This window comes from Neurospora crassa, linkage group V (genome assembly GCF_000182925.2).
Source record: "Neurospora crassa OR74A linkage group V, whole genome shotgun sequence".
NCBI classification, from domain to species: Eukaryota; Fungi; Ascomycota; class Sordariomycetes; order Sordariales; family Sordariaceae; genus Neurospora; species Neurospora crassa.
Genome location: NC_026505.1, coordinates 4,133,296 through 4,160,676, shown reverse-complemented (window position 1 = coordinate 4,160,676; position 27,381 = coordinate 4,133,296). Strand labels below are relative to the sequence as shown.

The 27,381-nt window shown below is 50.7% G+C and overlaps 9 protein-coding genes across 10 annotated transcripts; 7 read left to right on the top strand and 2 right to left on the bottom strand.

Annotated features, from left to right (window-relative positions):
* The first annotated feature begins 2,490 nt into the window (after positions 1 to 2,490).
* On the top strand, positions 2,491 to 3,845 carry NCU06660 (plasma membrane proteolipid 3). The gene is made up of 3 exons (XM_955612.3): positions 2,491 to 2,651; positions 2,948 to 3,056; positions 3,139 to 3,845. The coding sequence occupies exons 1-3, from the start codon at positions 2,593 to 2,595 to the stop codon at positions 3,184 to 3,186; spliced, it is 216 nt and encodes a 71-aa protein (XP_960705.2). The 5' UTR covers positions 2,491 to 2,592; the 3' UTR covers positions 3,187 to 3,845.
* On the bottom strand, positions 3,595 to 5,760 carry NCU06659 (GTP-binding protein). Its single transcript, XM_955611.3, has 5 exons — positions 5,487 to 5,760; positions 5,349 to 5,358; positions 4,662 to 5,173; positions 3,960 to 4,573; positions 3,595 to 3,907 (listed from the first exon to the last, which is right to left on the bottom strand). The coding sequence occupies exons 1-5, from the start codon at positions 5,578 to 5,580 to the stop codon at positions 3,878 to 3,880; spliced, it is 1,260 nt and encodes a 419-aa protein (XP_960704.3). The 5' UTR covers positions 5,581 to 5,760; the 3' UTR covers positions 3,595 to 3,877.
* Positions 5,761 to 6,166: 406 nt separating this feature from the next.
* On the top strand, positions 6,167 to 8,247 carry NCU06658 (SET domain-containing protein). Its single transcript, XM_955610.2, has 3 exons — positions 6,167 to 6,647; positions 6,763 to 7,848; positions 7,929 to 8,247. Exons 1-3 carry the CDS (start codon positions 6,399 to 6,401, stop codon positions 8,040 to 8,042), a joined length of 1,449 nt encoding a protein of 482 aa, XP_960703.2. The 5' UTR covers positions 6,167 to 6,398; the 3' UTR covers positions 8,043 to 8,247.
* A 2,226-nt stretch (positions 8,248 to 10,473) lies between these two features.
* On the top strand, positions 10,474 to 11,472 carry NCU06657 (hypothetical protein; the record flags this gene model as incomplete). Its single annotated transcript, XM_955609.1, has 4 exons — positions 10,474 to 10,634; positions 10,754 to 10,825; positions 11,024 to 11,110; positions 11,193 to 11,472. The coding sequence occupies 4 exons, from the start codon at positions 10,474 to 10,476 to the stop codon at positions 11,470 to 11,472; spliced, it is 600 nt and encodes a 199-aa protein (XP_960702.1).
* Positions 11,473 to 11,537: 65 nt separating this feature from the next.
* On the top strand, positions 11,538 to 15,364 carry acu-15 (acetate utilization-15). Its single transcript, XM_955608.3, has 3 exons — positions 11,538 to 12,441; positions 12,511 to 13,108; positions 13,158 to 15,364. Exons 1-3 carry the CDS (start codon positions 11,958 to 11,960, stop codon positions 14,854 to 14,856), a joined length of 2,781 nt encoding a protein of 926 aa, XP_960701.3. The 5' UTR covers positions 11,538 to 11,957; the 3' UTR covers positions 14,857 to 15,364.
* Positions 15,365 to 16,678: 1,314 nt separating this feature from the next.
* On the top strand, positions 16,679 to 19,282 carry NCU10237. 2 transcript variants are annotated; one of them, XM_011396478.1, is made up of 6 exons: positions 16,679 to 16,974; positions 17,218 to 17,639; positions 17,722 to 17,951; positions 18,056 to 18,235; positions 18,311 to 18,415; positions 18,506 to 19,282. In XM_011396478.1, exons 2-6 carry the CDS (start codon positions 17,591 to 17,593, stop codon positions 18,998 to 19,000), a joined length of 1,059 nt encoding a protein of 352 aa, XP_011394780.1. In that variant the 5' UTR covers positions 16,679 to 16,974; positions 17,218 to 17,590; the 3' UTR covers positions 19,001 to 19,282. The 2 variants fall into 2 exon arrangements, with proteins under 2 accessions (XP_011394780.1, XP_011394779.1); XM_011396477.1 differs by lacking the exon at positions 16,679 to 16,974 and having other exon boundaries at positions 17,083 to 17,639.
* Positions 19,283 to 19,938: 656 nt separating this feature from the next.
* On the top strand, positions 19,939 to 22,398 carry NCU06655 (lipid particle protein). Its single transcript, XM_955607.2, has 3 exons — positions 19,939 to 20,770; positions 20,888 to 21,187; positions 21,277 to 22,398. Exons 1-3 carry the CDS (start codon positions 20,711 to 20,713, stop codon positions 22,225 to 22,227), a joined length of 1,311 nt encoding a protein of 436 aa, XP_960700.1. The 5' UTR covers positions 19,939 to 20,710; the 3' UTR covers positions 22,228 to 22,398.
* A 380-nt stretch (positions 22,399 to 22,778) lies between these two features.
* On the top strand, positions 22,779 to 25,611 carry NCU06654 (DNA repair protein Ntg1). The gene is made up of 2 exons (XM_955606.3): positions 22,779 to 23,863; positions 23,923 to 25,611. Exons 1-2 carry the CDS (start codon positions 22,935 to 22,937, stop codon positions 25,499 to 25,501), a joined length of 2,508 nt encoding a protein of 835 aa, XP_960699.3. The 5' UTR covers positions 22,779 to 22,934; the 3' UTR covers positions 25,502 to 25,611.
* Positions 25,478 to 26,325, bottom strand: NCU06653 (hypothetical protein). Its single transcript, XM_955605.2, has 2 exons — positions 26,018 to 26,325; positions 25,478 to 25,952 (listed from the first exon to the last, which is right to left on the bottom strand). Exons 1-2 carry the CDS (start codon positions 26,162 to 26,164, stop codon positions 25,707 to 25,709), a joined length of 393 nt encoding a protein of 130 aa, XP_960698.2. The 5' UTR covers positions 26,165 to 26,325; the 3' UTR covers positions 25,478 to 25,706.
* Positions 26,326 to 27,381: the final 1,056 nt, after the last annotated feature.

The following is a 27,381-nucleotide window of genomic DNA, read 5'->3' as shown; positions in this document are numbered from 1 at the left end:
TAAGTTATTGTTATATGGTGCCGTGATAGGAGTAATTGAAGGATAGGTATATACTAATTTATAAGGAGGATATATTTAACGAGAGGGATAAGGAGGAGGGGGATAGGTTATTTATATGTAATATAGTTAGTATACTAGTACTAGCAGTCTTCAAAAAAGTATAGAGTAACCCCTCTTACCCCTTCTCTAATAATTTAATTAATATTAATCTAGGTAATAATCCCTCTACTATACAACTACCTTCTACCGCTTAACTAACTAACCCCCTATCCTCCCCCCCTCGCCCACCTCAATAACTCACTATTAAAACTATTACTAACGTCGTTAATCATCTTAATATATAGATAGTCGATACCCTCTTTAAAAACGAGAATACTCTAATTAATAACAATAAGGAAGAAGCCAACTATAAGGAGCTTTATAAGGGAGAGGATAATAGGGATAAGGAGGAGGAGGAGGAGGAGGAGGTCGATTTACTACTACTCCAGTTAATTAACCGCCGTCTCTTTAACCCGCCCGCTACCCCCAAACCTCATACTACCCAAGTTAGACCGTTAATACTAATTATTAACCCCTCTACTCTATTATAGTTACAGTCTTTTAAGTCAACGCTATACTATAGGGTTATAAAGTACGTCGAGAGTACTATAAGACCTCAAATATAGGTAAGAAAGTAAGCGGTACGTATAAAGAGTATACTAGTAAGGAGGGAGGCAATAGTAGAGGAGGTAGCACTAGCACTAGTAGTAGAGGAAGTACCAGCACTAGCGCTAGCACCACTAATAGAGGGGGCGCTAGCACTAGAAAATAACGAGTAATAACTGCAACTCGTTCTTTTATTTACTTACTACCTTATTGAGCAATATACTAGATTTCTAACGGCTTCTAATAACGTTATTGTAGTATGTAATGTGGTGGTTTAGTATGGAGATGGGTCAGATTACTAGTAAAATTCTATGTGGGCTGTCCCAGATTAAACGGTTGTCCCACAGAAATTTTTCCCCCTCTTTAATGAGAGGGGGTTGGCAAAAGACTCCACCGCTAACCCCCAAGTACTATCGCGCTTCGCCTAGATTGTGCGGTGAAATCAAGATCATCAGTGATGGCACCGGAGATCGTTCTGGGCGAGAGCCGGCCGCGCATAGCTGAGCCTTCTGGGCCTTCATTTCATGGTTAATGCGCCACACTTCTTGCGGGTCATTCTGGTGATGTCACTGGCTTGGGATCTTGGCAAATGCTTGGCTCTCGCTTGGCCGTTCGAGGATAGCGCTGGACGGCAAACTCCTGGCGGATTGTAACGGTTCGGCTCCCTGGACTTGGTTACGTCGTCAACGTTAGGACCTTTTGATTCGTAGTGTACATATTTAGTGTACAGCTTTGAAGACCATCTACAAACTGTGATAGGCATGAATGGCAGCATGAGAATAAAGTCCCAAGCATTTTCATTGCAAAGGGGCTTTTCGATCTATCCAGCCCCGTTGGGCGACCCGAAACACGGGCTGCCCGTGCTGTTCCTAAAGCTGTACCTAGCGGTAGATGCTTGAACCACATGTGGCTGGGGCTGTGCTGCGGTGTCGAGATTATACCTAGGTACAGTTCACCCCTAAAAAGTCTGTTAGGGCGGTACCTCCTCCACCTACAGAGGGCTCTTTCTACCACTTTTAGGTTGGCGATGCAAGAGTCCTGGGAGAGTAGCAGCGTCTGCCGTCTGGCCCGTAGTTGCCCGCTATGGATGGAGCCTCTTGGTGCAGTGCTGCGACTGCAATTGCATGACATGCGGACTCGCTCGCTGGTCTTGGCCTCGTTCCTTTCGCGGTGGTTTGCATCAGCACCAGCGGGCAATGAGTCACATGCCGAATAATCCCTTGTCCTCTCCCTTGTCAAAAAAGGGCTTGCAAGTCTCGGGCTAACAAACTTCTAAACATTAACTACAAAGCGGTGTACACTACGTTTTATCGTACTTGCAAGTTAGCGCTACAAGACCCTGTGCTTCTTCCGCCGGGATGTCCGCGTGTTTACCCTGGTTCATTTTGATCACTCATGAGGACTTCGGAGTCCCGTCCCGAAGTCGAGCCCCAGCTTGTTCAGCATTGCTCCAGCACTTGACCAGGCGGCCCTCTCTCAGGTGTGTTCGTGTCGGGCACAGTTTCTCGCTTCACAAGGAAGCATTGCGAGTTAATATAGGTAGATGTTGACAAAACTGGGTGAAGTAAGATGGCAAACCACCGTGCTATGTCTACCACGGTACTTACTCTAGGGTACCTTTGCCTGTTCGTCGCTGAGTGGTGTGTACCTTATGACGTATTCTAGCCGACTCTCCAATCGCGTGTGTGCACCGCCTTGCACATGGCTTGCTTTGCGCGCGAGCTTGCGAAAGGTTGAACCATCATCTCGTCAGGTTCCCTCGCCTACACGCTTGGCCTTGAAGGAAGGGAACTGAACTGACACACAAACGGTCCCAATCAGCCAAATCAAGGAATGGACTGGGTAGAGAAAAAGACTACACCACACGAAAACAGACAAGCGCCCCCTGTTCCCTGGACGTCTGCCCTGCAAGAGCACAGAGGTGTAAGGGCCCCGCCAGGTTTACAGATGACCTCTACAGTTCATCTTGGCAAGGAAGGCACAGTTCATCTTGGCAAGGCTGTCCCGTAGGTCCCATGTTGTTCCTATAAAATTCTCTACCGCCCGCTTGTCTCGCCGCTGTTTTACGTCAGTCCGCTCGAGCAAACAACAAAAAGCATCATCCAACCTTCACACCCAGCAAGCCTTGAAAACTTCTCGATCAACGCGCGATACTCATTCCAATCTTTAATACCTTACAATAGTAATCCATCACAATGGCTTTCACCGCTAGGTAAGAGCCAGCTGGCTATTCCCACCTGCTTGACGCAGCGCGGCGTCTCTGGTTCTGGGTCACCATTGCTGACATTTGCATCCTCTTCAGCGACATTTGCAAGATCATCGTTGCCGTTATCCTCCCCCCTCTCGGAGTTTTCTTCGAACGTGGATGCGGTGCCGATCTCTTCATCAACATCCTACTCACCATTCTGGGTGTAAGCTTTCCTTTCCTTCCTTCTTTCCTTCTGCTTTCCAGCTGTCGTACACATCGGAACCCTTGCTAACCATTGCCTGCAGTATCTTCCCGGTATTGTCCACGCTCTCTACATCATTTTGAAGTATTAAATGAGCAACGACACAACAACGACAACAAAAAAAACATCGACTAATTGATCTTGTTGTTTTTTGTCGTCGTTCGTGAACGAGAAGAAAATGGAAAAAGAAAATGTTACATCGGGAACCAAGTGGTGTGCGCACATCACCATACCATCATGGATAGGTTGATTCCTTTTCCCGACGGTTCCGGCGCTTGTTTTCGCCTTATGATACCCCTTGTCGAAATTCCGCGCTGCGCCCTGGGGGATTTACGCGGACATTTCGGCACGCATTTGTTGCAGGCATGAGGATAAGCTCAGAAAGTGAGAGAAGAAGAGACAAGTTTAATTACGATAGGGAGGGATGGGCGTTTAACGAACGGGTTTACGAGAACGCAGGTGGAAACTTGGGGTTTTATGTAATGGAAGGAGCTCAAGGGGTTAATAGGCGCTCAACGACAACAGAAACGCATGCCTTGCGGTTGTGAGCATTCTGCTACTCCAAATTCGTACTATTACGCCGGTCACTTGTGCTCTTGTGCTCTCCAAGTAAGCTTGTTTAAGGGAATTTGTGGGATGCATGTTATAGGATAAGGCTCCTTTTGCTGTCCCTCCATGTGCTCTTGTTGGGTAGCTTTTTTTGACACTCTTACGCATTGCCTTTCATCTATATACTCAGTTCGCGAGGTTTGTAAGCTGGGCTATTTTCCTCTTTTGGCTGTTTATGCTCGGCCTACCCTGAATGATAGGATCTATGTAAAGGTCAGTAAAGTCATTTGAAATGGTAGCAGAAAGGTTACCCACATCATTCTTCCCAACCGTAACAATCTGGTCTTCCGCAACACGGATGCCGCCCGCACCTTCGACGTAGGCAATCGGCGCATCACCCATGATCTTCCTGGCCACGTCGGCTACGGTTGAGTTCTTCTTGACCAACACGCAATCTCTGAATACCGCCTTATTCGCCGACTCATTTGCACCCGACGTAAACGTCGTCGTATTCCTAACTGGGAAGACCGGCACCAAGCCGAGGATCTCGGCGGCTTTGGACAGCACCTGATTGACGCCCGTGGAGCCGAATCGGTAAAGGACCATGTCTTTCAGGTTCTCTATCCTGTTCCGGTTCTTCTCGTCCAGCTCTTTCAAGCCTCCGCCGTCCGGATCGCCGTCGGCTATTAGGTCTTCCCTCGTGTCAACGAACTCGCTGCCTTCTGTGTACTTGATATACCCTTGCTTCGCCATCTTGCGCAAGAAAATTTCGGAAATCGCAGAACAAAGGACGATGGAGTTTGGATCTTGCATCTTGGCGATCTTGGCAATGTTCTTGTCGGCGTCTGGGTGGTCGATTTTGTTGAGTGCAATCACTGTTGGGAACTTCTCGTCGGTGAAGGCGTTGACAACGCGGTCGACGGTTTCCTCTGGGTGTCGGAAACTAATGTTAGCACCCACGCCGCAGTCAGACTGACGATACCCACCAAGGTGTTTAAAGCGAAGCCGCAAACGTACCAGACCACTCCTCCAACGGCTCCTTGAGCCCCAGCTTATCCAGCGTCCGCGCCACCACCGCAGCGGTACTCCCGTAACCACTGAACTGTGCCTGGAGCGTTTCCACCGCTGTCGCCTTGACAGCAATATGCCTCCTCTTGATTGAACCCCACTTCTCCCAAAGGTTTCCCTTGATCCAGGCCACGATCTCGGAGCGCAGCCACGCAATGTCCACGGATGGATCGTACCCGCGCGTGACCTTTCCTTCGGCGTCTGTTGTGCCTGAAGCGTCGACAACGTGTATCAGGGCGTCGGCATGTCGCAGGTCGTCGAGGAACTTGTTGCCCAACCCTTTGCCCTCATGCGCTCCGGGGACGAGACCGGCGACGTCGAGCAGTTCAATGGGCACACTACGCTTGCCATTGACACAAGAACCGTAGTTTGGCTTGCACCTTTCGCTAACGTTGTAGCGCGCGCAGGCGCAGTCTATCTGAAGGTAGCCGATCGCTCGTTGGGGGTCGATAGTGGTGAAACTGTAGTAGCAGAAAAGGCCTTGTAGTCAGCGCAACATCCTTTGCGTCTGCTTGCGGTTGTATTCGAAGACGATGGCAGTCGTTTTATGGGAGCAAACAGGACGATGTGTCTCGAGTGTATAAACTGGAAAGAGACAGGCAGAAGATGGGCAGATTGTGACGGAAAGAAGCCTACGGGAAGTTTCCTGTATCGCGTGGCAAGCCGTATCAGCAGCCCGTTCGTATGAGACGTAAAGCGTCCATCTTCGCAGCCGAGATGTCGAAGGGAAGGGAAGGTAAATGTCTTTGTAAACAAGATCACGAAACTACCCACCGACTTTAGAGGAAGCATCTGTTAGCGAGTTGAGCGTGCTGGATTTGCCAGCGCTCGGTTTGCCGACCAGTCCGATTAAAGGATCTCGGGGCATTTGTAAGGTTCGCTCTGGTTCAATTGGCGGTAATCGGATATGCCAGATAGGCTAAGTTATGATAATCCGAATTCGAGAAGGTGTTGAGCCTAGTAGGGTGCTTGCTGAATGCGGCAAAAAGGTCTTGACTATCGTGCTCTGTTCAAGACTTCAAGGCAACTTCAAGCAGGCAGCTGCAGCTCTCAGGTGATTGTGGAGGACGAAATTGAAATTCGTTATCAGCCCCACCAAATACAGATACGATCGCCCGCGTTGGACGGGACGCAAACGCTACTGCTGTAGTGTAGTGTAGCTGGATAGACCCCAATCCACATTCTTGGGCCACTATAACTGACTTGAAGTTCAAGTAATCCTTGGTATCTTTGTGGCTATCATTGTCGTTTTTCCTGTTGTTATTAATGTTATCATTATTGTCATTGTTATAATTTACATGTCTTGTTACTATATTATCATGCTCAATACAAATCCCTGGTACACTATTACAACTTTAAGCCAAGACCAGGGAGCACGAGTGTATGCACTAGACAAGGTACTCACAGAAGGCAGTTGCGAACATTGGGAAGCTGCTTACTGGAAGTCTTGGGTTAGGGTTATCCATTTTAACGGTCGTACATACAATTACTCCATCTTACAAGACCTTTACGACCAGGGTGCTTTTGTTACGGCAGTTGCTTCTGTTGGTGCGGGTTCAGTCTCATGCACGATTGGATTCGTAGATGGAGCTTAAATAAACTCCATAAACTCTCAGTTATACTTACTTCTTAGCAGGGTGGAAGGCACCTCTCTTCCTGTCGTACAGCAAGCGGTCTTTCACAAAAATGGCACAACCTGGGCTCCCAATCGAGGCACTGCCCGCTTGGGCTCTGCTCAACGGCATCACATTCCCGCATGTCAAGGTCACCAACATCGAAGGGAAAGGCTTTGGCGTAGTAAGGGATGGAGAGCTCCAACCAGAGGTTCCTCTGATGACGGTCCCAAACAGCCTCGTTCTCAACGTACAAGCTGTCGATGAATATGCCAAAGAAGACAAGAACTTCAAGCAACTGTTGGGTGCTGTTGGACATCATGTATGAGCGAGCTGTCACAGATCAACCCCCCATCCCCTCTCTATCCGGGAACTCCCGACCTTCCCCATTGACATTGTCCGGGAAACGAGCTGACATTATCTTGCTCACACAACAGTCAGCCAGAAGGGATATATTATTATTTCTCCTTGTCCAGTTGGTTCTGGCTTCCAAAACACACCAAGCTCCAGTGGGCGTCTCAAACCCATGGACCGAGTACATCAAGTTCCTACCCAAAACGGTCCTCGTACCCACACTGTGGACAGAAGATGAGCGGCTACTTCTCCGGGGTACATCTCTCGAGTCAGCCGTGAATGCAAAGATGACGGCCATTACTGCCGAGTTTGATGCGGTCCGGGAGGCCGCATCTAGCCTCCCGAGCTGGAACGACGTTCTGTGGCCATACGAAGACGGCAATTCTTCGGCATCTCTACGCAGTTGGATTCTTTTAGATGCGCTTTACCGGTCTCGAGTCCTCGAGTTGCCGAAGTCGGGAGAGTCCATGGTGCCATGCATTGACATGATCAACCACTCGACCCGTGCGTCGGCTTACTATGACGAAAACGCCAAAGACGAGGTAGTCCTTTTGCCGAGGCCAGACAGCAGCATTTCACCTGGTGAGGAGGTAACTATCAGCTATGGCGATGCCAAGCCGGCTGCAGAGATGCTGTTTAGTTACGGGTTTATAGATCCGGAAGCGACTGTTGAGAGTCTTGTGCTCCCTTTGGAGCCGTTTGAGGACGACCCGTTGGCAAAGGCCAAGCTTTTCGCGTTCAAGGACCTGCCCAAAGTTCTCGTGGCTCGCGACAAGGGTAGCTCTGCCGTTTCATGGAACAGCCCATTCGCCTACCTCATGTGCGTGAACGAGGAGGATGGCCTCGATTTCCGGGTGCTACAGGACAGTGTGGGTGGCCGACAGCTCCGTGTTTTCTGGCGAGAGGAGGACGTTACAGACCGGATAGGGGACTTTGAAACCCTTATCCAGAACTATGAGGTATCTACACTTATTAAGTTGCGCGTTGTCACTGTGGTCCAGGAGCGGTTGCAGCAGCAGCTTGAGAGAGCGCAGTCTTCTGCGGATCTCGCTTCACTCCCCATCGGCGACGTTGACCTGATGAGGGACGAGTGTCGTCAGGCTGCTTCTCTTCTCAGGAGCATCGAAACCGATCTTCTAAAAGTTGTCATAGATGACTTGGAGAAAGAGGTGAGAATCCACCCCCGCAAACTCCCAGGGTCTCCCCCTCACGCGATGGCATGCAAGAAAACTGACAAGATGATATGCAGAGGCGTATGCTACTGGCTGATGAAAACGTGGTGGCATATCTCGGATCGATGGAAACTGCCGAAGCTGACTTAGTTGGCGAGGAGGCGTCCAATGAGCCCGACGACTTCAGTTGACGAACCACACACTTTTGAAATGGAGACTGCAAGGCATCGTGATGCTCTCTGATCCAAATGTCTGGAGGTTTCTTGGTGAAGGTTTCTTTGTGAAATTCTCCTTGTGAGACTTTATTTTGGTATGATCGGTTCGTAGGCCCAGATAGGAGATTGTGTAAACACCAAACCATGAGCTCAAAATATACGTACATCGACGATGCCGCCGTAATGTTTGGCTGTCAATGAAGAATGAAGAATAGGCATTGAGCAAATTACCCAGACTACTGCGATGACAAGGCCAAGAGTTGAGGAGATTGCGGTGTTGAGGCCGATCTTGTGTTCTGGGAAGCCATTAGAAATTACGAGAACGAACATTTTACACGAAGCGATTAAGAACATGGTTGTCCCAAGCTCTACACTATCCAGACATATGCTCCTGGCGCAGGATGACCACAAGTTCATGTCGAGGCATGTTGTTGAACCAGCTTTTTCCATGTCCGGTCGCCCAAATGGTCCCGCCCAGAAGGCCTGGGACCACCACACAATCTCATATTGCCCCGCATTTCGGCGATGGGTGGGAGAGCGGCTTGATATGTTACCGGGGCTCTGGCCAGTGATGTGACCGCGCTGATTGGGTGGTGATGCTCGTGAGCTTAGTTTTACTGTCTACGCTGCAAGATCTCTGGTCGGAGTTTCTGCCAACTTGCAGACGGTGTATGGGCGACATAGAGTAAATCCGAGACCTGGTTGTCGAGAATTATGCAAGATCACGAAGCGACAGACTGCCATAGTCCATCCTTTGAGATTCGTTGTTTGCTTGGATTTGCCTGAGTCCGACTCGTCAAAGTGGTGATATATACTGCTCGATCGAGAGCGAAAAGGAGAGGAACCCATCGCTTGGAGTTCGTTCTTGGCATTGCCCAACCAAAATGCGGGGAAGACCAACTCCAGATTTGGTTGAAAGAGACGGAAGGTTGGTGGAACAGATTGATCCTCCTGCAGCATTCAACCAATCAGAAATGGAATCATTGGACTATACTATGCAGTACGGCCCCGCCGTTCCAGGTCGTGCTTTTACCTCTTCTCACTGTGTGGAGACGGCCGCCCCCATCTCACAGCACTGTTTTATCCTTTGGAGGTTCCGTCGTGTGCGACTGTGACAGCCATACAGAGCGTACTGTGACACGTACATACATCTGAGTACTGTGTACATCGGTACCTAGGTTTCCCCTAATGCATCATCGCTCGCGTCTTTTTATAAGAGCGAAGTGAACCACCACCACGCAGACCGGTGACCGTCGAAGATCGGACACTTTTCTCCATATTTTTCTGACCATAGTTATGGCTCACCGAAATTTCTTTGGTTTCCGTTATGACTTGTGTGTGTTTCAATGACCCTGTTACCGTAGTTGACCCAGCACACTTGACGATCCACCGGTGGGCCAGCCCTGGGCAGTTTGAATTGATCGCAAACCGTCCACGTCGTCGTCAGCGACGGCCCCTTTTAGTGGAGTAGGCTGTTCATGTCTCCAGACGGTGTTTATTTATTTAGAGGTCCGTTAATACACCGTACATTCGGTGCTGTTTGATATGGAAGTATCCCGCAGGAAAGAGGCTTTGTGTTGCGCCTGGGAGTCAAATGACCCTCAAGTTATGGGAATCTGGGTTGGGTGACGGTGTGGAAACCATTCAACGTCCCGGAGCCAATCCGAAACGCTCCTTTCGCTGCTCAATACTGCATAGGTACATGCGCGCCTCTTCCGCCGCACACATTGACACCCAAGACAACGGACACTGCTAGTTGGTCGCCTAGTCCCTATTACATATTATGGTTTCAACATCGGAATATCTTTGCCAAACTACAACGTCCTCGACTATGCAAGGCGAAGAGGGCTGCTGATCCCAAGACATAAAGTCCATGGTTGTCATGATCCTATTCACGAGGAGTTCCCTGTCTCTTTAAGGTATCAATGCCCCCATCCAGCGTCACGCGGACCATGGACCAAGTCTCGCTTGGCCTCGAAGAGGTTAATCCCTAATCCGAGCCATCGGTGCCCATGTATGTACAAAACGGGTTCTCGACAGAAGTCGCAACTCAAAGAGGAGGCCGTTCGGCGAGGTCTCCGTCTGGTTCCTGAGAGTCCTAACCACGAAGGGTATCGTCCCGTGGCATCGCAGCAGAGGCCGTATGACGGTGCAGCTTTCAATTTCGCTCAGGGTTTCGGTAAGCAAAACTGCTTGGTGCCCAGCCCGATCGGGATGATCTTGAACTTGGCCTCGCTAGTCTCTGGGTCGCAAGCAGGTCAGTATTCTCGTTAGTGGCTGATTCCAACAACTGCCATGACCTGACGATCCATGCAGCTTAAGACAACAGGGTCTAGGCCAGCCATGATGCCATCAAAAACGCCCGCCAGCCCTCGCACGTCGCCGTCCCAACAAACACAAGAAAACAATGGCGTCCCTTGATGGTAGCCCTGTGGCCCCATTCATACCAGGAGGCGCCGAGGAGACCCGGATCTCGCTTGAAAATCCGACCACAACCCTCTTTGTGAGCCAGGTGGAGGTGTGCTGCTGTGTAGAAATAGAAGCCGGTGGGTCCCTCGCGACCGCTACGTGAGCGTTGCGATTCGTCGGCTGGACCGGATGATGGGGCTAGTGGATGCCGTGGATTCTCGTTCACAACGGCCACGATGATTGGCGAATCCATTACAATACATATTGGATTTGACGAGTAAATCCCTGTTCACCCCAGATTCTTCTTTGGCCAGGGGATGGCAATCAAATGGAGTCGATAAACCCAAAAGGTAAGCAGGGTCAAGGTGCTCTCAATGGACATGCCCCAATCGCTACGCAGTAGCGCAGTCGTCCTCACTTCCACACCGTCCGTTGCCTTGTCCACCCTGCAGTCTCACACTGGGACTCTCTGTTGATCTTCGGAGGCTTAGCAGAAATACGGCGTCGAGGCAGCAGCTCAAACGTCAAGATGCTGTCACGGACGATAGCGTCCCGACGTTCACGTCCGCCCTTGTCGTGACCCTCGACGTTCCGACTTTAGAGGATCTTCGTGGTGTCCTTGCGACGTCGGCTCTGTAGGTTGCTGTGCAAATAGAAGTAGAAAGATCTTATAATAGGATGGTAAGTATTGGGTACCTACCTACCTATCGACTAAAGTGTTGAGGCGACTGGCTGCTCTCACCGATCACCGGAAAGGCAGCGGTACCGTACCGAGTACAAGTACATACCCCACGGACGACCAGGGACTCCTTCCCGCCCGCTTTTCCCCTCAGCGTGGCATCAACCCTCCTCGCGCCCTCGCTGCCTCGCTGCCACGCAGTGCTACGCTTCTCGCTGGCCCGCTAGCCAGTCCTGTCCCCCTGGTTCCGTCCCTCTTGGCTCACAGCAACTCACCAATGTACCCCCGTATGCTCCTTCCCACGGAATTCATCCTTAAATCAGGTCGCCCCGCCTGTCGTGCTCTCCCAATCCCCCCCCTTTCACTGGACCGACTCGACTTTTGAAGGATTTGGAGATCTTGGCTTGCTTCTGTCTTAGATTTTTTTCACCTTTAGCTCCTCGACTTACACCACCATTGCCACATCCATCACCACACAAGCAGTCATCTACCGCCTCAACTTTAACTTCGCCTGCGGACTACGACCAAATCAACGTCAAGAACAGACACCAGTGAGAACGTGTCAATACCATATACGCCAACTGCCTTTTCTTCACCACTACCCTCTTCGATCATATCAACCTCGACATTGACTTTTGTGACGATCCAAGACGGGTTATATTCCACGATCTGGTGCTGTATCGACAACCTTGGGTTTCGTCCTCGACACAAGCACTTGCCCGTTTCACCCACAACTTGATTTACCGACATTATCGACTATCGACAGGCACGGGATTATCCCGGCCGCGTGAAAGGCGCCCAAAATGCCCGGCATTCTACCCATGAAAGTTATCAAGGTGGGCAATAGCTCACAAAGTCGCATCGCCCAGGCTTGCGACCGCTGCCGCAGCAAAAAAATCCGCTGCGACGGGATCCGGCCGTGTTGTTCACAATGCGCCAATGTTGGGTTCGAGTGCAAGACTAGCGATAAGCTCAGTAGGCGCGCTTTCCCCAGAGGCTACACAGAATCGCTCGAGGAGCGAGTACGAGCGTTGGAGGCGGAAATCCGGGAACTCAAGGACTTGCTGGATGAGAAGGACGAGAAGCTCGATATGCTCTCCAAGATGCACAGCAATCGCAGCCGATCTGCCGAGCCACCTCGAAGCACTCCGGCAGCAGAGATAAAGAGGGATTCCGGCACACCGGCAAAAGAGGATACTTTCCGCGTCCAAGCATCGCCCTTGTTGCTCGGTGTCGAGAATTCCGACTCCTACTTCATGGGCGCTTCCAGTGGCCGCTCCTTTATCGGTATGTCTCCCCACTCACCCCAGCAACTCCCGAAAGATCCGCATTCTTGATGACTGACCACCTATCCAGAAACATTCAAGCGTAAAATCCAAGAGAACGGCAAGTCCTGCACCGACTTCAACCCAGAGGCCTTCTTACACATTCAGGGATGTTATCCTCTTTCGACAAAGCTGGCCCCTCAGAGTATGAGGATACCGCCTCGGCTGTTTTCTGATCGCTGCGTGAATGTTTACTTCCAAGAATGGGCGCCATTATTTCCGGTTCTCCACAAGCCCGCTTTCCTTCGTGTCTACGAGGAATTCGTCGCGGATCCTGAAAAGATCAAGAACAACCACAAGCTCACACAGCTTTACTTGGTCTTTAGCATTGCCGGCCTGTCCAGTGAGCAGCCTGACTTTCAGCAGCTGGCCGCTTGCGAGACACAATGGCACAAGTCTTTGGAGGCTGTCTTGATGGACAACACCATGCTTACCCTCCAATGCCTCATCCTTGCTTTGATGTACTGCACTGTCCGGGCCGACTATAAGCGGCTGCAATACTACAAGGGCATTGCTGTGGGACTTTCTCACCGCTTAGGTTTACATCAAAGCCAGAAGCGCTTCTCATTCGGCGCCCTGACTATCGAGACACGAAAGAAGGTGTTCTGGACTCTGTACACACTTGACTGGTAAGTGCACTCGTTCACACAAGGCATGGACAATTTCTAACAGATCTAGCTTTTCTGCCGCTATCCTTGGTCTCCCAAAGCTTCTCAAGGATGAAGACGTCCACGCCGAGTTCCCATCAGACACCGACGACGAAAATGTCACAGAGAAGGGATTTCAGCCAAGCCTTCCCGGCGAACCTACCAGGATCTCCAGCGCACTTGCCTTGTTCCGAGGATCCCGGATCCTAGGCAAGGTCCTTGAGAAGATCTACCCGGCTGCCACTTCGTACGAGCTGTCGCTACAGCAGATGTCATCACTTGAGGGAGAACTCACCGAGTGGTTTGAGAACCTACCGCAGCACTTGAAGCTCAACTTCAAGCAGGACAAGCCCTCGACCGATGTGACAGGCAGCAGGTCTCCTCTTCTTGCCCTCGCCTATTATTATACTCGAATCCTTATCTATCGGCCGGCTATTGCATCTAGCCTGGGCCCTAAGGCTGCTCCTGCACTCATGTCTGTTGCCGAGTCCAGTAAGAGCATTGTGCAAATAGTTCAACTGCTGGAAGAGAGGTCCATGTCCTTCTCCTTCTGCCTGAATAAGGCAGACATCTTGATCGTCTGCGGTATGGCGTTGCTGTACCAGACACTGGGACTCAAGCACGACAGCAAAGTGTTGAAGGATAACGAGAAACTGGTCAACAGCGTTGTTAAGATTGTTACCAAGGTGAACGCTCCAGGATCGTACGATTTTAAGAGGATCGCTGGAATGCTGGTTACCGTCGAGGAATCGCTTCCCCAGTCCTTGCCGACACCCCCGAGACAGTCTCCTGAGGCGTGTATGCCCACACCACCGGCGCAGCAAGGATCTCCTTCACCTTCAGCTGTTGATCGCGGTGCTCAACCAAACCTTGCTCGTCAATCTAGCGCTAGCTTGAGCGAGACAGATCTCATCGTGCAGCGGGACAAGCTACTTGGGATGGCTGTGACTCCTCAGCACCAACAATATCAACATCAGCAACTTCAACAACAGCACAAAAATGAACTAAGTCGCGCCCGTTCTCAAACGTCATTCGATAACTTACGACAAAAAGCGCAACAAATGCGACCCCATCATCGCCACTCTCTGAGTCATGCCCAAGTCGCCCAAGCTGCGCTTATGGGACGTACATCGACTGGCACACAGTCGACCCCAAACTTGGATTATCTTTCATTAAGTTCACCTCAGTCACCCGTTTCCCCGGTACAGATGCGCAGTCAACCTCATCAGCTCCAGCAACAACAACAACAACAACCACAACCACAACAACAACAACAACAACACCAACGCTCTTCCATAGCATCCTCTCACTCTCAGCAAGGCCAAATGTTCCCGCAGAAGACATCAACAGGCATGTCGACGGCTGAGTGGGAAGCACTGGTAAGATCGTTGGATGGTGGCCCGGTCAGTCTGTATACTGCAATTTACGGGGGTCCAGCTTTGGCACCCTTGGAAACGCCTTCGTCTGCTACACAATCGTCAGCCACGGCATGGGGGCAAGATCCATGGGACATGTCATCGTTTAATCTTGGTGACTTTGTACCAGGCGCTCCAACAGCACAGAGCGTTCTCAGTTTGAGTGAAGAAAGTATTTCTTCTTGCGATGATGTTCCGTCCAGCGACATGGGTTTGAACAACGGAAATATGGATTACCGCAACACGCTATTGCCCGTGACGTCAGCGGGCACAAACAACTTTCTTTTGGATGGATTACATGGGTATGGACTCTAACGACATTGGTGGACAATAGGAATATTTCTCGGAATTGGTAGGCGCGGGTTCTCACGATACTTTTTGGTTATGACTGGGTACAGGCCGGGAAAACTATTTCTTCCATTTGGATATGTTGGCTAAAGGTGGAGTTTCTGGGAGTGCTTCAAATTTTCCAGATTACATGACAGAGAGGAAATCAACCGAGGTCATATAGTGTATTAAGCGGACGACGGGTTTGACAGCAGTCGCGAGTGTTGCAGCGAGCCTAGAGCAGGGGTGGCGAGTAAGTAAGGGATTATCGTCATCATGTGCTTTCATATTCCTATCGGCAGTCCTGTTTCCCGCTGTTTGTTTATGCAGCTCTTTAGCTGTAGAGCGGGATGCTTCAGATGTAACCTGAGTACCAAGCACACACGATATTGTCAGGCAAGAATGATCATAGTCGCTGTTTGATAGATATCTGCCATTCTCACCCTTTCCCAGTTATATTACTGGTAGAATGCAAAGATATTACAGACCAAGTCGTATTTGACGTGACATCCAAGCCCTAGCAAACCCGTTCTCGGCTTGCTTCTGATCGGTCGTTCGCCAAGGCTTCCAAATGCCCGGAGAAGGATGTTACATATTACGGCACAAAACCAGAATAGTCTCTGGTACTTGCTACAACCGTCCGGTCGTTACTACCATGCCATGGATTCTTCCCGCCCGTTTCACACGTGTGTAGAGTACCCCCAAGACGAGTAATGCCTTCTGATGCGCGCGCGCACCTTTAGCCTGAAGTGGAACATGAGGCCCTCCCATTATCTGGGGGACAGGATAGGCGTACCGACGGCAATACTGGGCTCTTCTTTTTCGATATCCAAATTACTGTATTGCTGAAGGTTTGATAACAACGACTTGCGACAGGGCCATAGACCATGTCCAGTCGAGTTCAAGGGATCATTTAATCATTATATATTTATTTTTCCCATCTTTTTATTTTATTTTCTAGGAAAAAGGGCAAAAAGGCCAGGCGGAATCTTGCTTCGCTTGCCGCCTCGCGTCATGTCGCCTCTACCATAAACCCCTGAACATCCGCATAACAAAACAAGCCTTTTTGATTGCCAGGACCGGTAGAGTTGTAGTATAAGCCGGCGCCGGGTAGCGGACTTCGGACAGCGGACTACGGAGTACAGCTCAACGAACGGGGAATTCAGTCGACCCTCACCGTACAATAGCACGAAGTACGGCCTGTCTCTGTAGTGACTGCCATACTTATCAAGCACATCGACGACAGAAAAAGGTGGCAATACGAGTCTCGTTGACAGTATCCGCCTCGCCCGCCGGCGCCGTGCCAGGAACAGGGCTTCTTGCGACTTGTCATGTTTCAAGCTCCCGGCCTTCCGCAACTGAGAGACAAGTGGAGTCTAGTGTACTGCGTACACTACATAGAGATAAGGAAAAGAGGAGCCATGTCTGTTCCCTTCAAGTTGTTTTGTTGACTCTAAGTCCACTGTGTCGAATGGAGTCAACTCCTGGAACGGAACGGGAATGGAGCTCGAAAAAGCGAGCTTGTCAAAGGTGTCAACGATGAGAGCGGAGAAGGAGCCTTTTCGACGTGAACAAGAGTTGCTGAAGCCCCCTGGGGATACTATGGTGAGATGGGTAAGTAAAACCCGTGGGCCAGGTCGTTGACCACACAGTGCTCTCGAAGCAATGGCTGCGGTGGTCCGTGCCAGGTACGTGACAAGGGGGTTTTACTTTAGCACGCAACCGCAGTACATACGCAGACTCCACGGCGTGATGTCATGCCTGGTGCCACTTGAACAGGAGGTTCCACGCGTCGCTGCAATTGGAATCCCGACTTCTTCTTGCCGCCGTGTGTGAAGTACACCATGAACTCCTCCCTCCACGATAAAGAAAAATCATATGTTTTCGGCTATCGAAAAGAGACACCTATGATTGACGAACTGGCCATGATTTTCGATCGGGATTACACCGATAGTGTGGGAAGTGCGGCCAGGGGAACCACCTGGGCGCATGTCCCTTCTTTCCACTTTGCATGCATTACACTACTCGCCGTTTCTGTCCGCTTGCGGCCCCAAAAGTAGCCCGGCCGCAACGATGCCTACCGGCCGGCCTGAAAGTCTGGAACAGGTACGCGTGCTCAAAAACATACCGAACGCTTGGACACGGTAAGGGCCGGCCCGGGTTCAAGTGTCCGATGACCGAAGATCTGCAGGGTCGTCTCCAAACCTCCTACTCTCTGACGGCTCACCGAGCCAAGGACACTAACAATTGTCCTGAAGGGGTCCATGCGAAGAACAATGGACAACACAACAACATAATATTCACAATTTCATACCGTTTGACTAATCAAGAGCATTTCCGTCACCTCAGTGGTCCAAGTTTCAGATGAACTGTCCAGGTCGTGTTTGAGCTTCAACCTACACAGTAAAAATTTCGAGGATCACCATTCCAAGCCTGTTAGTGTACGGTCGATCCGGGGCTACCAGTTGCCGCTTGCCTGCCTGCCGCTGGTTTGGTAAAAGTGGCTGAGGTGTGAATAACGATACTACCTTTACTCAGGGCAGATCTTCTCTTGGGGTAACTTTCCAACCACATCTTACCTTTGAACCCCTTAGTTTTGCCATTTAACCCATCTTCCCACGATCGACTTTCAGTAAAACCATACCGTGAAGGGCAAACTTGATCATACATTTGCAACGAACGTTGTTAGTCGGAAGGATCTGAACGATTTGGTCGCCAGGACATGTCGCACTTACAGACACATTCAGGGGAAGAATCCCCACAGGCAACAGGTAAACATCGATCTCGCCCTGTTTCGAGCACTAAGTTTCTACCAACAACCCGAAGCTAACCACCTATCTCTCGCGCATTTAGAACCTCTTACTCGTACCCCTTCCAATTCCGGATCAAACACCACTACAGCCAACGGCAATGGACAGAAACCTGCGGGACCACGGCTTCCTCAAGCGATCGCGCATCGTGGGTACAAAGCCGCTTTCCCCGAAAACTCCATGGGAGCTTTCCAAGGAGCTGTGGACGTCGGTGCACATGCGATCGAGACTGATTTGCACTTGACCAAAGATGGGGTTGTCGTACTCGTACATGTATGTTTTCTAACGTCCTTTTCTTTATCTCGTTTCCCTTCACCAACAATCCTTAGTACGTAAAGTTGTGAGGACATCCGTGTTAACGCACTTGTGTTCAACAGGATCCGTCCCTTAAACGATGTTTTGGCATAGACAAAAAGGTTTCGGAATGTGACTGGGACTACTTGAGTACGTTGAGGACTATCAGGGAGCCACAGCAATCAATCCCGAGGTTGCAAGATCTGCTAGAGTATCTAGGGCAACCTGGCTTAGAGTCGGTGTGGGTGTTGTTGGATATTAAGGTGAGTTTGACGGTCTTCTTCGTCCCAACGTGAATCCGAATGAATGGTACCCAATGCTAAGATATCATGTTCAAGATCGACGACGATCCGGACGTCTTACTGAGCACCACAATCAAAACGATTGAATCTGTATCAACGACACGAGCCTGGAATGAGAGAGTAGTCCTCGGTTGCTGGAATGTAAGTGATGATTTTCAGTCATCGTTGATCCTTTTTCTTTATTTTATCTTGGCGTCTTACTTACTTAAACCCCTTTTAAATTTCAAAAAGGAAAATTACATCAACGTAGCTAAATCCTACTTTCCCTCCTACCGATTCGCCTACATCGGCTTCTCTCTCCCTTACGCATCCCGTTTCCTCTCCGAAGCCCACTCCAACGTCGACTTTAACCTCATGCAGCACATGCTCGTCGGTCCCATCGGCGCCCGCTTCATCAGCAAGATCCGCAAGGCGCAACGGAAGCTCTACATTTGGACGGTTAACGAGGAACGGTGGATGGAATGGGGGATACGGAAGGGGGTGGATGGGGTCATCACGGATGATCCAAAGTTGTTTCTGGAGGTTTGTGAGAGGTGGTCAGAGAAAGAAAAAGAGCAAGTAGGGTCAGGTTCAAACAGGGGAGGAGAATTGAAGAATGTCAAGATGCATGTAAATGCGTTCATGCTGCAGATCTTGGCGGTTATGTTTATTTGGGTTTATTGGCCAAGGTTGGCAACGAAGGGAAAGAGGAAACAGGATAAGGAAGGGCCTACGACGTTAGTATGAATAAAGCGTGGCTGATGAACAAGTGGTGGTGTTTGGGGAGACGAGGTAATGATTAATGGGGGGTGGGGTTTTGACTTTTGCCTTCTGTTTCATGATCAGTAGATGTAGACGTTGTTTCTCGGACAGGATAGATTGCCGACGTGAGGTCGATTTCGGGACGCTTGGGATGTTTGGTTCAGATCGGTAGCTTTCTCGTCCAAGCGGGAGAGGTATTCTACAGGAGCGGTTCCGCGGTATGTATCTCAATGGATGTGTTACTTTTATCCTTCCTCGGAACCAACGAAACCTTATTTCGATTTGCTTGGCAAGTTCCCAGTCTCCAGTGAACGCCAACGTAGTTATCTCGTATCATGGCCATCTTAATTGCCAACACCCACCAAGTGAAGTTTGAGGTTACACGCGCTATGCATCTCCGTCACTATCATAGAGCACATGTTTCATGATCTGTCAGATTCACATTGTGGAGATGTTGAATGCGCTCGAAAAGCACTGCCGTTGCGGCCTCATCGAGATCTAGAGAGCATCGTAGTTTGCTTCAATGTTTAGGGAAGGAAAAGAGAAAAAAAAGAAAAGGAAGAGAAAGGAGCCACAAGATCGGGTCCAACCTTCATTTTGAGAATGCCTCATCACTGGGGCTTCCCTGGGCTCTGGTCTCAAAAACAAAGAGTCCGCTCTACCTCTACTTCTCCGGCTGCGAGTTGCCATTTTAATGTTTCTGCTTCGTATCTGGTTGTCGAAAGACTCGTCGAACCCCAGGCTTGTGAGGAGACAGCTCTAGCGGCCATGGCCTTCAGGGATATTCCCGCGGTCGGATATAGGGTATAGCGTCGTATGGATCGCAAAACCCCACCGGGTTCAGTCCCTATTCTAGGTGGAGGCACATGAGCTCGCCGATGATGAGAAGGGGGCACCTCTGGTTGCGCTGATCGCTCATGTACCGACCTCACTGTCGTCATCTCTCCAGGCATACGGTCGTATGGCCGGACACGGCGTTCGAGAATGAGAACGAACTGCGGTTGCTGCGCCTGCATAGATAACCGGCAAATCTCCCAACCAAACAGCCCCATGCCATGAAACAGCATGAGAGGTGAGCTCGGACGCGGACTTTAGGGTCTTTGCGGCCCATGAGAATGCTCTGCGGCCGCCGCGCCGCGTGATAAGGGCTTATGATTTGCCACCTGGACAGCTGAGCCCGCGATTGCTCGTGATGTCCGAATGAACATCGAGCGGGCGCATCTTGATTCCCGTTTTCCAGTTTGATGAGCTTTGGGCTGACAAGCAATCTCTCTTCCAGGACATTTCATTACATAGGTAGTGCTCTCCGGGCGGGCAGTGCTTGGGCCTAAAACCGCGCCCTACCGTATCAGCCCCCCCACTCATCCCGTGGCAGCATCGCGTCCAGGCGGGCTGTTTTGGGACGGCGTCCGATCTGTCCGCGCCGGGCAACCAACCAGCCCAAAGCGTCATCCAGACTATCCATCGGCTTTGCAGGGACATTTCCGGGTTGTTGGGTTGTTGTTCAGGGGGTTGCGCTATTCACGCCGTAACGCCGCCCACCTTGATAACCCACCGCCAAGCTCCCTCCCTGCAAAGGCGACCTTTAAATATATTGCTTTGGTAACGCACCACAACAACGACCAAACTGTTGGCATTCTCCCTCTTTTCGATCTAGGTATCTACTGGTCTCTGATCGCTAACCATAAACGAACCATGGCGGATTATATCGGTGGTAACATTGAGGCCGACCACCTCTGTGTCTTGGTACATGGTGTAAGTCCTGTTACCCTACGCTCCTGTCCATGCTGTGCTCGTGCATGGCGCAATGATCGCCAAAACCATGTGGCTCTTTGCAGAACCACCAATACTGACCCGCAACCTGAACACTAGCTATGGGGTAATCCGAACCATATGGCCTCTGTAGCGAAGGCTTTGCGAGCTCAGTATCCACGCGACAAGTTGAACATCCTCGTAGCGAAGCGAAACGCCGGATCGTTTACTTATGATGGCATCGAGCTCGGCGGCGAACGAGTATGTAACGAGATCGAAGAGGAACTCCAAGCTGTCGAAAGCAAAGGTGGAAAAATCAAGAAGATCAGCATCGCTGGCTACTCCCTCGGCGGCCTGGTGGCCCGTTATGCGATCGGCCTTCTTTATGCGCGAGGTGTGCTGGACAACCTCGAGTGCATGGTATGGACCTCCCGAACGAACGAAAAAGAAAAGAAAAAAAAAACGACGAAAAAAAAGAACAATACATTGAGCTAACATGCTTGCCCTAGACATTCACGGCATTTGCTAGCCCATTTCTGGGGGTGCGCACTCCTCTTCGCGGTTGGCCAAACCACGTATGGAACGTACTAGGTGCGCGTACCCTGTGCATGTCAGGCAGACAACTTTTCGGTATTGATCATTTCCGTGACACGGGAAAGCCCCTTCTCGCGGTTCTGGCGGATCCGAAATCTATTTTCATGTGCGGTCTTGCCAAGTTCAAGCGTCGAATCCTCTACACAAATATCGTGAACGACAGGTCTGCCGTCTACTACACCACCGGCATAGCGAAAACGGACCCTTACACCGATTTGGACAAAGTGAAAGTCAACTACGTCAAGGGGTACGAGCCTGTTATTCTAGATCCGACAAACCCCGTATCCCCCGCGCCACCCAAGCCGAAGGAACCGCTTGTTGCCAACCTGAAGAAATGGATCAATAGGGTGCCCTTTATCTTGGCCGTGGCGGTTTTTGTCCCGTTGGGATTGGTCGCTTTCTTTATCAATTCTGCGGTCCAGACGGTGCGAAGCTCCAAGAGAGTCAAGTTACACGAAAAGGGCCTGGCGGGAATTGACGTTGAGAGTTACCGGGTGGACCTATGGATCAAGGAGATGCGCGAAGCTGTTGAACATGCGTATGAAGACTTAAACAGCTCTCAAAACCAGGAGTATCTTGGACTGTCGGATGGCGATCTCGACGAAGAGACGGACGATTCCTCCAACCAGGAGATTCTGGCGCTCGAGCGCAAACAGTCACACCCACATCAGCCCACGCTTGCTCTGGCGCCATATCAGTTTGCTGCCATCAACGCCTTGGATGCACTGGGCTGGCGCAAGTATCCTGTTTGGATTCACAATGATCGACACAGTCATGCTGCCATCATTGTGCGGATGGAAAAGCCTACGTTTGAAGAGGGCAAGGTAGTGCTCAGCCACTGGGTGAACGAGGAGTTCCTGATTTGAAGCGAGCGTTGTTTGAGTCCCTTTTTGACTCTTTAGTTTTAGACTTTTGGAAAAGGTCATCTTCGGCCTGGATGGCGCGGCGTTCTGAGGCAGCGTTTCTTCATCATTCACGAAACATTTATTTTTAAAAGTATGTACATCATGCTTTTTCGTTTTCTTTTTTTTTTTTTTTTTTTTTTTTTTTTTTTTTTTTTTTTGACTGGTCTTTAGACAAGGAGAAGGAAGATGTGCGAGTGGCTTGTTCTTAGACTGGCGACAGGATATCGCACACACTCGTAGCGATCCCAGAATCAAAGTTACTTTCAAGTCCGCACGTTTGATGAGAAACAGCCCATGGTGTAAACATTGGAATGATATCAGTTAGCATCCCAAAAGAACCTGGTGCCCTGTCTGGCCGAATCAGCACTACGTAGTGTACTGCGTAGTATGTACTACGTATAGCAGGCGAGGATCCACAGTACTTATTTTATTTGCTCTTCGAGTTTACACAGTATGTACTTTATGGCTCGAGCTTCCTGTCTCGGCGTTTCATCTGATTCATCCAGTCTGCCTTGCAATACAAGCTAGCCATAAAGGTGCACGCGTTCCCCCGGGCCACACGCATCCAAACAGTTGAATGATCCAACCATGGCCGCGCGAAGCAGCAGATAATTTCAGACGAACAGGCAAAGCCTCCTCATCGTTCAATCACGGTCATCGATCAACCGATGAGGGCGTCGCGCATAGCCAAGGAGACATCGAGGTTGTTCGAGGGAACAACAGCCGCCATGGCAACGCCAGCAACACCACGTCGCTCAACGCGTCTGAGCACTCTTGCTCGATTTGCCTATGAAGCGAACAATGCGAATGCGAATGCCAGCTCGAGCTCTGCGCCGGTTGACTTGCGATCCTCGCCATTGCGCGCCACGAAGCTCGAGGAAGACCATGAGGAAGACGAAACCGGAGTTACCTTTGGATCGGACATAGAAGACGCTGTCAAGTCCAGTGGCTTGCCATCACCAAAGGTGAAGCGCAGGAACCCAATTGGCACGCGAAAACGGAAGCGCATTACCACCACAACCACCACAACAGTGCTGAAGAAGGAGGAATCATTGCCCGCCCCCACGAGGATCAAAACCGAACGGAGGAGCACGCGAATTATCAACCAAGCCGCAGAAGCCGAAGTAAAGTCGGATTCGGAGATCGACATAAACGATATCCCGGTCGCGGGCACGTCTACTACATCCAGCAGAAAACGAACCACTCGCAAACCCGCCCGCAAGACGACCGACGCGGTCACCGGCGAAGTGAAAGTCGAGCCTCCTTCTGACTGGGAGGAGGTTTACAACCTCGTCAAGGAGATGCGCATCTCCGGTCCCGCCGCCAACGCCGCCGTCGACTCGATGGGATGCGAGCGCTTGGCCAGCAATAACGCATCAGCACGCGATCGGCGATTTCACACTCTTGTTGCCCTGATGTTGTCGAGCCAGACCAAAGACACAGTCAACGCGGAGGCAATGTTGCGGTTGAAGAAGGAACTGCCTCCCCACGCCGAGGGCGCAGAGCCGGGCCTGAACCTAGAGAATATGCTGGCTGTTGAGCCAGCCGTTTTGAACGAGTTGATTGGCAAGGTTGGCTTCCATAACAACAAGACCAGGTACGTACTGTCTCCTTGTTCACATCAAGGGTCCATATACTTATGAGTTACTGTGATAGATACCTCAAACAAGCCGCCGAAATCCTCCGCGACCGATACAACTCCGACATCCCCGACACCATCGAAGGTCTCATGTCCCTTCCCGGCGTTGGGCCCAAGATGGCGCATCTTTGCATGTCCGCCGACAACGGCTGGAACCGTGTCGAAGGCATCGGTGTGGACGTCCACGTCCACCGCATCACCAACCTCTGGGGCTGGCAGAATCCGCCCACTAAAACCCCCGAGGAGACTCGCCTTGCGTTGCAGTCGTGGCTGCCCCGTGACAAGTGGAAGGAGATCAACTGGCTGCTGGTTGGATTCGGACAGTCGGTATGTCTTCCCGTGGGGAGGAAGTGCGGTGATTGCGAGCTGGGCCTAAGGGGCTTGTGTAAAGCTGCGGAGAGGAAAAAGGTTACTGAGGGTAGAAAGAGGAGGGCGGTTGTAAAGGAGGAGAAAGCGGAGGTGGACACCGAGGTTGTGAGATTCAAGAGAGAGCCGAAAGAGGAGGGTGACAACGAGGAAGACGAGCGGGACATGGTAGTCAAGAGGGAAAAGAGAGAGGCAAGAATTGAGATCAAGGAAGAGGAGGAAGCCAGGGTCAGGGAACTTGTGGTCAACGAGCCTGTACCGCCGGTGATTCAGGAAGCTGTTGCGGATGAAGCTGTGAAGATGGAGAGCATTGAGGATGTTGAGATGGAAGACGTCGATGAGGTTCAGTCGACCATTGAACACAGCCCGCCCATCATCAAGCAAGAAGGTATGAGGGTGAAGCGCGAGAGGTTAGCCGACGCGGAAGAGGACAGTGAAGAGGCTGACCAAACATCTGGTGTCAAGGAAGAAGTTCTTAGGGTAAAGCAGGAACAGAGTGTTCATGACATGGGCGCTGGGGAAGAAGAAGAGAACCGGCTCCCGCACATCGTCAAAAGACAACACGTACGCATCAAGCAGGAGTCAAACATCCACGGCGAGCAGGTGGAATCGGCACATCGACGTCGCATCATGAAGAGAGAACCCGGACGGGACTTGGCGACCGTTAAGCAGGAGCCTGGTTTCGACGAGGAGAAAGCAGACGACCTTCAACCACAAGCTGTAAAGCCCGAGCATCCGAGTGTGAAGCAGGAGTCATATATCCCAGAGCAAACCAAAGAAGAAAACCATCGCTCAAGCACTGTGAAGAGAGAATCCTTCAATGGAGCTGCGATTGTCAAGCCGGAGCCGAACCTCAACAATGAGGACGCGGAGGGCCACCAGGCGCGGGCACGTATAGTGAAGAGGGAGCCACTGCTGGGACGCACAATGGTAAAGCAAGAACCTAACCTCGGTGACCCTGAGGGACGGGAGGGCCAAAATGGCCCAACCATTGTCAAGCGAGAGGTTGGGCAGTTGAAACAGGAGGCTGAGGATGAGCAAGGCGAGGACGAGGAAGTCGACGAGCCAGTCGTCAAGAGTGAAACTGTCGAAAGGCAGCAAGAACCTGTGAGGGTGAAGAGGGAGGCTGCTGGTGAAGGTGAGGAGGAGGAAGACGGTTATGTGAAAACGGAACACGGCGGTAGAGTCAAAGTGGAGGATGGAATGGCAAGGATTAAGTTGGAGAGATGATGTCGGGATGCACTGTTGGAAAGGCATTTGTTTTATATAAGGATAGCCAGAGGGGAAACTTTCAGGGTAAATAGGTCAAACGAGTGAATGAACAGACGAGTTCAGTTGAGATTCACCGTCTCATCGCTTTTTAATTTTTTTTTCTTTTTTTGTTCTTTCCTTCCTTTCTCCCCTTATATTTTCCCTTCTCCGATGCCCCCTGTCATCATACCATCCAAGCCTTAGCCTCCTCCTTCTCAAACACCTCACCCCACGTCTCGCCCTCCTCACGGCGGAACTCCTTCACGTCGACGACATCCTTAGCCCCAAAGTTGCCGTACAAGTGCGGGCACCCGTTGGTATCCTCGACCTCGTCCCACTTGACGCTGGCTTGGTCAAAGTTGGCCAGGCGAAGCTTGATAAGGTAGAAAGAGAGCTCATTTTGGAAGAAGAGGCCGGCTGTTGTTGGGATCTTTGTGGTTTTGGAAAGCTGGGATTAGCGCATTCAAGTAATGAAGCGGAGAGGATAGAACGTACCTGCCACGAGGTGCTCAGATGCACAAATCCATCCTTCTGGTCCAGCTCCGACAGTGGGTAGGACTCGGGAATTGGACTGGGCGGGGCTTCGAGCGTGATCTTGTACACAAACTCGGGGAGCGGGGAAGGAGGAGGGGGGATGACCATTTTGAGAGGTTGGTAGTGGAACACGATGATATGGTTAGAAGGGTATGAGTTCGTGGTTGTTTCTGCCTTCTTTAATTTGTGGAGGATGATTTATTTAGAACTAGCGAAGTCCATGTGAGATACTTACTGATGTGTTGTGTGACACTGCAGTGTTGCTGGTCTACTACTGTGCCTCATAAGTACCTGCCTAGGGTTAGGGGTAAAAGTGGTCTTCATAGCAACATGCTCCACGTTGCTTGTCACCGTCTGTCTTCAACTCTCACAAGCTCAATAGGCCTGTTCTGTCGAGAACTGTGTGGTTCGACACTTATGACGCCGAGAGACATTATTATCATGCGAAATCGCTCGGGATAGCGAGAGACAAGGCTTCGGTATCGTCACATATGATCGAGCCTGGAGGCAACGAACTTCACAAGGCGGCTGCACAATCCTTGGCTTGACAGAACGAAGTTTTTGAACGACGAGGAAAAAAACGAGGAGAGGTGAGGGGTTGACCTATATTTCAAATTATGTTGCCTTTACCAGTCGCAGCTATTTCTCTGCCTTAAACAATTCACCGACTCAAGAATTGGTTTCTCACAGTATGGACCTGGATTATCGCCGCTACCAATTCCTGTCCATCACTTCGTACTGTCGTCGTCGACCTCACTTCTGATAAAGGTTAGGTAGTTAGTGGACCGTAACCTCCGGACTGGGAATAAATCATCACACATGGTCGACAGCCGGGAAAGATGAAATGTACCTTGAAGACAATTTTAACGTCCAGTCGTGGTCAGAGATGATTGCGGTGATTGTATTACTTTGCAGACGATAATGTGACATGGGCGGACATAGCAGCTCTCCTACGATTCAATACTTATTTCCAGCCGCTAGAGATGTAGCCCGAAAGCTCGACTCTCGGGCGGCCGGCCTATGGGCACCTGTTGAGCGGTACGGGGGTTTTCCTGAGGCGAAATGTACATGCGAAACGAAGTCTTCAATCACGTAATTCTGAAGACATATCTGACGATCTGTCAAAGCCTCTACGTGAGGCGCTAGCGTGCACAGAGCAGTTCACGGGAGGCGGGATGAGACCCCGCTATACATAGTTCGCTGCAAACAGTAGAGGGAAATAGATTGGAAGGAATGTACATATCAAAGTGTGTGAGAATCCAACATCATGCCCTGAGGTTGTTAAGTGACCGTCAATGGAGAGTTGGTGAGCTGATAAGGCTTTG

Coding starts and splice junctions, on each gene's coding strand:
- NCU06654 (XM_955606.3), top strand. CDS start 22,935: ATGAGGGCGTCGCGCATAGCCAAGGAGACATCGAGGTTGTTCGAGGGA. Junction 23,864..23,922: donor TTCCATAACAACAAGACCAG/GTACGTACTGTC, acceptor TTACTGTGATAG/ATACCTCAAACAAGCCGCCG.
- acu-15 (XM_955608.3), top strand. CDS start 11,958: ATGCCCGGCATTCTACCCATGAAAGTTATCAAGGTGGGCAATAGCTCA. Junction 12,442..12,510: donor CAGTGGCCGCTCCTTTATCG/GTATGTCTCCCC, acceptor CCACCTATCCAG/AAACATTCAAGCGTAAAATC. Junction 13,109..13,157: donor ACTCTGTACACACTTGACTG/GTAAGTGCACTC, acceptor TAACAGATCTAG/CTTTTCTGCCGCTATCCTTG.
- NCU06653 (XM_955605.2), bottom strand. CDS start 26,164: ATGGTCATCCCCCCTCCTCCTTCCCCGCTCCCCGAGTTTGTGTACAAG. Junction 25,953..26,017: donor ATCTGAGCACCTCGTGGCAG/GTACGTTCTATC, acceptor AAAACCACAAAG/ATCCCAACAACAGCCGGCCT.
- NCU06660 (XM_955612.3), top strand. CDS start 2,593: ATGACCTCTACAGTTCATCTTGGCAAGGAAGGCACAGTTCATCTTGGC. Junction 2,652..2,947: donor CATCTTGGCAAGGCTGTCCC/GTAGGTCCCATG, acceptor CATCCTCTTCAG/CGACATTTGCAAGATCATCG. Junction 3,057..3,138: donor TCCTACTCACCATTCTGGGT/GTAAGCTTTCCT, acceptor CATTGCCTGCAG/TATCTTCCCGGTATTGTCCA.
- NCU06659 (XM_955611.3), bottom strand. CDS start 5,580: ATGCCCCGAGATCCTTTAATCGGACTGGTCGGCAAACCGAGCGCTGGC. Junction 4,574..4,661: donor GCCGTTGGAGGAGTGGTCTG/GTACGTTTGCGG, acceptor TCCGACACCCAG/AGGAAACCGTCGACCGCGTT. Junction 3,908..3,959: donor TTACGGTTGGGAAGAATGAT/GTGGGTAACCTT, acceptor ACCTTTACATAG/ATCCTATCATTCAGGGTAGG.
- NCU10237 (XM_011396478.1), top strand. CDS start 17,591: ATGTCGCACTTACAGACACATTCAGGGGAAGAATCCCCACAGGCAACA. Junction 17,640..17,721: donor AGAATCCCCACAGGCAACAG/GTAAACATCGAT, acceptor TCGCGCATTTAG/AACCTCTTACTCGTACCCCT. Junction 18,416..18,505: donor TAGTCCTCGGTTGCTGGAAT/GTAAGTGATGAT, acceptor AATTTCAAAAAG/GAAAATTACATCAACGTAGC.
- NCU06658 (XM_955610.2), top strand. CDS start 6,399: ATGGCACAACCTGGGCTCCCAATCGAGGCACTGCCCGCTTGGGCTCTG. Junction 6,648..6,762: donor TGGGTGCTGTTGGACATCAT/GTATGAGCGAGC, acceptor CTCACACAACAG/TCAGCCAGAAGGGATATATT. Junction 7,849..7,928: donor TAGATGACTTGGAGAAAGAG/GTGAGAATCCAC, acceptor GATGATATGCAG/AGGCGTATGCTACTGGCTGA.
- NCU06655 (XM_955607.2), top strand. CDS start 20,711: ATGGCGGATTATATCGGTGGTAACATTGAGGCCGACCACCTCTGTGTC. Junction 20,771..20,887: donor TCTGTGTCTTGGTACATGGT/GTAAGTCCTGTT, acceptor CCTGAACACTAG/CTATGGGGTAATCCGAACCA. Junction 21,188..21,276: donor TGGACAACCTCGAGTGCATG/GTATGGACCTCC, acceptor TGCTTGCCCTAG/ACATTCACGGCATTTGCTAG.